The sequence below is a fragment of the Malaya genurostris genome, unplaced genomic scaffold, assembly GCF_030247185.1.
Source record: "Malaya genurostris strain Urasoe2022 unplaced genomic scaffold, Malgen_1.1 HiC_scaffold_11, whole genome shotgun sequence".
NCBI lineage: Eukaryota > Metazoa > Arthropoda > Insecta > Diptera > Culicidae > Malaya > Malaya genurostris.
In genome coordinates, this window is record NW_026682599.1 from 113,544 (window position 1) to 122,234 (window position 8,691).

Here is an 8,691-nt window from a genome sequence, read left to right on the forward strand (position 1 = left end):
AATGAAAACTTACGCAAAGTTTTAAAGGCTCTCCGTCGACATAATCTAAAAGTCGAGCCACGTAAATGCCAAATTTTGAAAAATGAAATTATGTATTTAGGCCACGTAATTGACAAAGAAGGAATCCGTCCCATGGGAGACAATATAAAAACAATAAAAGAAATGGCGGCACCAAAAACAGTCAAAGGTGTCCGGTCATTCTAAGGAACAGTAAATTTCTATGGGAAGTTCATACCTCACATCGCAGAGAAACGTAAACCTTTGAACGATCTCTTGCGAAAGATTGTTAAGTTTACTTGGACGGAAGAGTGTCAAAAATCTTTTGAGGAATTCTGACACACTGTTAGTTAGACCGAGCTATAAAGATACGTTCGTGATCACGACAGATGCGAGCGAGTACGCCATTGGAGCAGTACTCTCGAATGAAAAATCGATCGATAGGCCAATTTCATATGCAAGCGGAGGTCTAGTAGGTGCTGAAGGAAAGTACCATACGATTTAAAAAGAGCTGTTAGCCATCGTATGGGCAGTGAACCGTTTTAAGCATTTTATTTATAATCAGAGATTTATTGTATACACTGATCATCGACCGCTGATTTCAACATGGCATTTAAAAGAAACTTCGCCTACCCTAACGCGTTTACGTCTGAAACTACAAGGATTGGAAATGGACATTCGCTACAAACAAGGTAAAAACAATGTTGTGGCAGATTTTTTTATCGAGACTACCTGAGCAGGCCGAGTCCTTACACCCTATATCAGTAGTCACTAGACAACAGAAACGTCACCATTCGTCATCTAACACTCGATGTGGATAGACGAATAACCTACTACGACTAATTTCGATTTTGTTTTATCTTTTATTCGCAGTTGTCTACCTACCCAAGCTATAGATCCGAGAAGGATCCAAAGGATGCTAAGCGTCTGAAGCCAAGTGATGTACAGGTAAACGACCTTTTGCTGAGTAACAACCAATACGCTGATCTGCCAGTTGATGTCGAAGAGGAACTGTAGAAGAAGAAAAAAATGCCGCCTTTCTACCTGAAGGGCTTCCCACCAACTTTACGCTCGGATTTCAATACACTGATCAGCAAAGGACTACAGGCAACAATCCGTTTATGTACTGAAGGCTACAAAATAACTGTTCCGGCTTTGAACCACTACAAAGGAGTGGAATGCTATCTGAAGCAGACAAAAGCGGAATACTTCACACACGATATTGCCACCAACAAACCTATGAAGGTTGTACTTCGAGGACTACCCGACATGATGGAAGCCGAACTAAAGCAGGCACTGTCGGAGACTGGACTAAAGCCTTTGATGGTGTTTAAAATGAAGCGACATAACACGGACAAAAAGTATCGAGATCAACTCTACTTGGTTCATCTGGAGAAGGGCTCCATCACCATGAGTCAACTGAAAACGATTAAATCGTTTTCAGTAATCATCGAATGGCAAAAGTATAAACCGGTACATCGGGATGTCACACAGTGCACGAACTGTTTGAACTACGGCCATGGAGCGAGGAATTGCCACATGAAAAGTCGGTGCAGGAAATGTGCCGAACCACACAATACCAACGATTGCCTACTAGATGACATCGCTGTAAAATGTGTGAACTGTGATGGTGACCATCCATCTGCTAGCAAATCGTGTCCCAAACGTGCTGAGTTCACAAAAATTCGACAACAGGCGTCCCGTAAACAATCAACGCGCAAGAATGTTCCACAGAAGGATGAAATTAATTTCCCACGGCTCCCACCGAAGAGGGATATTCCGAATTTGCCACCACTTCCTCGCAGCAATCCAATAGATTCAGCCGCTAGATCACAAAAAGAATATCCCTCAAAAATCCCTCCTGGATGGGGCAATAATCAACCACAAGCAAAGGATGACTCTGGTGACATATTCTCTGCTGAACAACTGATCGTCATTTTTGAAACAATGACAGCAAAACTACGAAACTGCAGAACGCGGTTAGATCAAATCAACGCCTTAGGCAAATTCATCATCGAATATGCAATATAATGAGTTAGTTATAATAAATTGGAATGCTTGCTCACTCAGGAGCAAAACTGCTGAATCAAGAGAAGAATGTCGATATTGCTATTTTAACTGAAACTCATCTTAAACCTGAAATTTCTATTTTTATTTCCAATTACAGGATTCACAGACTCGACAGGACAACTACCAGAGGAGGGGGAGTTGCCATTGCCATTAAACGATCCATTCAGCATAGGCTTATGTCAGCCTTTAAATTGCAACTAATAGAAGCCATCGGAATTAAGATTGCAACGACGATGGGATCCATCATCATCATTGCAGCGTACTGCCCTAAACAAACCAATCTTCGAGATGGTACGTGTGCATCTTTGAAGCGAGATCTTGCTATGCTCACTCGACGACAGAACAAATTCATCATTGCTGGGGACCTGAACGCACGGCATGAGCTGTGGGGAAACAAAAGACAGAATCGAAACGGATTCGTACTAGCCGAAGCTGGACAATACAACATCCTCGCTCCGGATCAACCAACGCGACTTTCCAGATCGGGAGTTCATTCCATTTTGGATATATTCATCAGCAACATCGCCATAGACAGCTCTCCGGTTGTCTTCAACGAGCTCTCTTCCGACCACTTTCCAGTAATATTGACGTTGGGATCTTCACCAGAAACAGTGCCTATTCAACCTCGGAGGAACTATTATCGCACCGATTGGGTCCAATTTCAACAAATTGCCGACCAACATATTAATATCGATCTGCCACTTGATTCCCCGATGGAAATCGATGCGGCCCTATCTTCCTTCCAGTATTCAATCACAGTCGCTCGTGATAGGACGGTTCCAGTACAACATATGCCGAGTTCCTCTCTTCAAATCGACAGTGTCACCAAGAAACTCATCCGACTTCGAAATATCTACCGGAGGCAGTATCAACGAACTGGCATCCTAGATAGGAAGACTTCTTATAACAACTTAACTAGGATAATCCAGGAAAGAATATCTGAGCATCGCAACAGGAACTTCCAGCAAAAGCTTCGAGAAATTCTCCCACATTCAAAGCCCTTCTGGTCCTTAACGAAGGTGCTTAAGAAAAAACCGAAGCCTATTCCTCCTCTGCTGCCACCCCAGGACGCAGCTGAAGGAATACCTTTAATCACACCAGTAGAGAAGGCAAATGCGCTAGGCCAGCAGTTTGTGTGTTCTCACAATTTAGGACTCAAAATTGTTAGTCCACATGAAAGAGCCGTTGCTGATAGCGTAGCTGAGATTGACCAATCAGACAGCTTGGTTCCGGCGGAAAGTAGAGTCACTGCGAATGAGCTGATGGCTATTGTGAAAAAATCCAAAAATATGAAGGCCCCCGGTTTCGATAACACATTCAACATTGAGCTGAAAAATTTGAGTATTCGTTCATTTGTCTTCTTAGCTATCCTTTCCTTTCCAAGAGCTATCGGCCCATCAGCTTACTCACTGCCCTATCCGAGCTGTTTGAAAAGTCAATTCAAAGGCGAATTCTTGCTTTCGCAGATGAACAGGATATATTACTGGAAGAACAGTTTGGGTTCCGGAAAGGAAGATCCACCATCAGCCAACTCACAAGGGTTAACAACGTCATCCAGCAAAACAAATCATTGTCCAAAACAATGAATTGAAAAGGCATCCGATAATGTGTTTTCTCTAATTTTCAAAATAATGCGGAAATCTCTTTACTTTCGCTTGGGTTTTTCGCGCAAGGACGACGATTTTGAGTTAGTCAGGCACATATCTTCAACTGAATGCGTATTTATATACGGGGAACCGTGGTGAAAATCGATCATTTCTTCTCGTGCGTTCGATGGAAGCAGGCGTCGTGGGAGTTAAACCATCAACCAGCAGCGACGGAGAGAGCGCCTTCTGCGTGGTTAAAACCTCAAACGCTCAGGTAGCAACTTTCATTCGCTTGCTGGCCTTCAAGGCGAGCAGACTACCATCGCGTTAGATAAATCAACTATCAACCAGCAACGACGGAGAGAGCACCTTCTGCGTGGTTAAAACCTCAAACGCTCAGGTCGCAACTCTCATTCGCTTGCTGGCCTTCAAGGCAAGCAGACTGCCATCGCGGGAGTTAAACCAGCAGCGACGGAGATAGCGCCTTCTGCGTGGTTAAAACCTTAAACGCTCAGGTCGCAACTCTCATTCGCTTGCTGGCTTTCAAGGCGAGAAGACTGCCATCGCGAGAGTTAAACCATCAACCAGCAGCGACGGAGAGAGCACCTTCTGCGTGGTTAAAACCTCAAACGCTCAGATCGCAACTCTCATTCGCTTGCTGGCCTTCAAGGCGAGCAGACTGCTATCGCGGGAGTTAAACCATCAACCAGCAGCGACGGAAAGAGAACCTTCTGCGTGGTTAAAACCTCAAACGCTCAGGTAGCAACTTTCATTCGCTTGCTGGCCTTCAAGGCGAGCAGACTGCCATCGCGGGAGTTAAACCAGCAGCGACGGAGATAGCACCTGCCATCAGAGCCTGCGTGCTGCAACTGGATTCTAAAACTGTATTCCGAAACTAATTTGAGTTTCGAAATTGCAATTCTAGAATTGAAACTGGATTCTGAGTCTGTTATTGGTTCTAAATTTAGTTCTTGAACTCAGGATCCAGTTCTTTATTCCAGACTTCTTCTATTCGGTTCTTTTTAGAACCATAATAATACTCCTAAAGAATTATGCGGAAATTTACTTTACTGTAATCTTTAAAATCCATTCTGGTAGTCATGGCGAAAAATCGTCTTCAAGTTTTAGAGCTGAGTTCTGGAATATGGGTTCAGAATTCAGAGTCTGCGTGCTGAACTAACTCAAATCGTCACTCTTCATCACGAACGCTTTCATAAGAATCTCGTTTCAGAGCCACAATTTTTTTATTATAAAGAACTATACTGCTTATTTCATAATATTTAATTGCGTTTCAGAATGTTTAATGTAACTAATCTGTAATTTAGTCTAGGCGCATCGTTTAAATTTCTAGTAATGAAAGAGGGGAAAGTTGCACAATTCGAACAATCGATGAACTACCAATTCGAACTCGGAAGCATAAATAAAACGTGTCATATTTGTATTCACGACATCCAGTTATGTCTCTGACATTACACACCCGTACTTTTTTTGATAATTTTTATTTTAAAGCTGTCATTAAAACCTACAGATTGATGGCTATCCCATCCGTGCCTTTTGAAAAATGAAGAAGTGAGCACGATGTCACGTATAGCATACTGTAACGTCATCCTCGAGTGGATTCAGTGATTAGTAAGCTGTTTCATGTGTCTAGTAACCTTAGAGTTAAAAAGTTTGCTAAGTATGTGTTCCTTATTATTTATTTCCAACGTCATGACCATACCTAAAAGAACTTAGTACTGCTAGTTTGCCTACTTCAAACGATGATAAAAGCATTCAACAACTCAAGAAGAAAATCGTGAAAATTACGACCATAATGAGAAGTATCGTTACCAAGAAGCTGGTCAACGTATCGACGTATTAGCGAAATCGGTCGAGTGATTCAAAAGTTAGAAACGACATTTTCAACTCTTGGAATATATTAGCTAAAAATGATTCAGCTTTCAGAAAAAATGTACAATTACATAGTACATAGTTATGATGCGTTTCTCATATATAATACTGTGGTATTCTATTCAAAACGTACCTCTCGATTTTTGAAAGAATCCAAGGGATTGTTCGTGCATTAACTAGTAAAACATACACAATGAAACAGTTCTTCGCTCGCGTAGGTCATCCTTAAGAAAACACACACACACACACACACACATATATATATATATATATATATATATATATATATATATATATATATATATATATATATATATATATATATATATATATATATATATATATATATATATATATATATATATATATATATATATATATATATATATATATATATATGTGTGTGTGTGTGTGTGTGTGTATTTGTATAGATCTTATAAAATAAAGCATATAATTATCAAATTATTAGTGACCTAATATATACCTGATGACATATCACGGACAAACTCCCATGATGTCTCTAGGAATGTGTATGAAAATTAAGTGCGAAATCAGATAAAATCGTCGGTTAATAGGTACCTGTCTGACAATCAAATTTTAAGTGTCAAACCAATTAAATGTTGAGTGTAATTGATTTGAAATGTTAATGATGGCAAGAATCGTGATTTTTTCTTATGAAATTAGCATGTAAGAACTTCTGAGAGTCGTCACTAAGCCCGAATTTATCTATATAATACTTGTAGCAAAAATGTAACTTTTGATGAAGTAACTATTCCATCGTGGGACTTAAATCAAACAGATGTGACTCCTTTGATCTCAACTTTACTAGGAATAGCAATACCAAAACAAAATTGTGGAAAAATACCCCTTCATTATTTGAATGCATCGAAGGTAATTCATATTGTCATAGTATATTATTATTTCTAAAATTTGTATGTATGTCTTCCAGGCATTCACTGCTCGTTCAATGGAGAAGAATGTCGAACAACTATACCAGCAATATTACCGTTGGCAACAAAAATGCAGTCAAAAATGGTTTCAATGGTCGTTTTTTAAACAGGAAACTGTTTATTCTACTTTGATTGGTAATCTGAAAAAGGATATGAATATAACTGCCAATACTCAAAATTTTGAGCAAATGGTAGTACTGCATAAACGTTTACTGTTCGCTTGACAATGTACACCATTTTCAGATTACTCTAAGTGAACTGTTGGTAGATGTAATACTAGAGGCAATTGAGTATTATCAAACATATTACAAGTATGAATTATTATTCGTGCTATCAGTCGCAATGTTGGGTTGGATTTCAATCATAATAGGAAAAATTTTTTTTAACGGTAAATCGTTTAGAAGAGTTAGTGTCCGATTTATCTCAAGAACGATGGCAATTATATTTATTATTTGCATATACCATACATGTAAGTTTATGTAATTTTTAAGGTAAGGAATTCCTGAAGATGTATACTACTAATTTATTCATGTAAGAACAAAGATAATTTCCATAGGAATCAGTTGTTTTGCCAGAAATCATCCATGTGCTTGAACTGACAATGCAAGTTCGTCATGTGACTCGTGAGGATCGTGTCGATTGGTGCATGTTAAAAAAATACGATCGCGGTGCATCACCCGACGTATATAAGATCGTAACAGGTGGCGAATCATGGATATATACGTATGTGGCGAGAGTTTGTCTGATTTGCAAATATTTGTATACTTTCTCAACTACTTCATTTCGGTTCCTTCACCAGATTAATTCCAGAAATTTTCCGTATATTAAGTTGAATTTTTCTACTATTTATTTTTGCCTTTCTCATATAGAAAGGTTATGCAATCATTGAAAAAACCAACTTTTGAACCAAGACCCGGAGGGCCGAGTGTCATATACCATTCGACTCAGGTCGTCGAGCACGCAAAAAGTTTGTGTGTGTATGTAACGTTTTTTTGCACTAACTTTTCTCGGAGATGGCTGAACCGATTTTGACAAACTTAGATTCAAATGAAAGGTCTTGTGGTCTTGTCCAAATTTCTTAAATAATTGGATCCGACTTTCGGTTCCGAAGTAAAGTGTACAAAAAAAATGAAAAAAATGTGTTCTAACTTTTCTCATAGATGGCGCTCACGATTTTCACAAACTTAGGATCAAATGAAAGGTCTTGTGGTCCCATATGTAATTCCTGAATTTCATTCAGATTCGACTTCCGGATCCAGAAATATATATAGGTGTGTTAAAAATTGTATACCATCGTTGAAAATGGCGAAAAACCTTAACAAACCTTCTAAATCGACCTCAAATCTTCTCCAAATGATAGTTTTTATCAGTAGACGGTCAAACAAACCGATTACGGTTGTTCTTTTAAGAATCAAAGAAAATTATTTTGAAGAATATCACAGTATTATAAAAGATAGTATGATTAATATGAGAAAGGCATCTTTACACCACTAGGTTGATTAAAACAGGTTTTTAATTTCTTCTGTCGGTATTGCGCCTTTGTTCATTTTCATATTTATTATTTCTTGTTCTAAAACTGAAACTCTAGAGCTCTTATTTCATAATTTCATATGTAGCATATATAATGCTATATTCATTTTTGTGGTTTTCTTTATGAACTATCGTTCAACAAAATATTCAAAATCAATTGCATAATATAAAGCATCATTCGAACAACAATTCGTAATTTTCACGTGGAAATTATTGAGTAATAAGTCGGTGGAGAAATATTCTTAAGAACTCTTTTGTATTATTAAGAATTCTTAAAAATCATTATTTGCGCTACACCCCCAGGCTACGAAGACACGGCGGGTGACCCGCATGTTGGTCATCGACTGGAGCGGCTCTTCGTGGGTGATGATGGTGGTGTTTCCGAGGAGAATGAAAGAAACACAGAGAAGTAAATGTTGTGGAAAACGGAGTGAAAAAAGGGGGTATGGGAACGAAAAGGTTAAGAACGACAGAGATTTAATTAGTTGACATCGAGATGGTGAAGAGACATGGGAAGGGGAAGCGAAAAAATAGTGACAACAGAAAGATCTTGTTAGTTTCGATGGACAGTCGAGGGATGAGGAAAATCGGGCGGATGTTAGTAACGAACCTGTAGGTGAAGTTTATTCTTAGCCTTAGTTGAAGTATCGTCAATGAAAAGGAGCAAA

At 38.9% G+C, this 8,691-nt stretch overlaps 1 protein-coding gene across 5 annotated transcripts in view; it reads left to right on the forward strand.

Annotated features, from left to right (window-relative positions):
• LOC131439915 (GPI ethanolamine phosphate transferase 1-like) overlaps positions 1 to 6,991 on the forward strand; it is a 111,739-nt gene extending 104,748 nt beyond the window's left edge. For all 5 annotated transcript variants that reach the window (XM_058611014.1, XM_058611016.1, XM_058611015.1 and 2 more), the window contains 3 exons: positions 6,287 to 6,434; positions 6,493 to 6,684; positions 6,737 to 6,991. In XM_058611014.1, coding sequence (XP_058466997.1) covers positions 6,287 to 6,434; positions 6,493 to 6,684; positions 6,737 to 6,976 — 580 coding nt within the window. In that variant the 3' untranslated portion in view covers positions 6,977 to 6,991. The remainder of the gene's footprint in view (positions 1 to 6,286; positions 6,435 to 6,492; positions 6,685 to 6,736) is intronic.
• Positions 6,992 to 8,691: the final 1,700 nt, after the last annotated feature.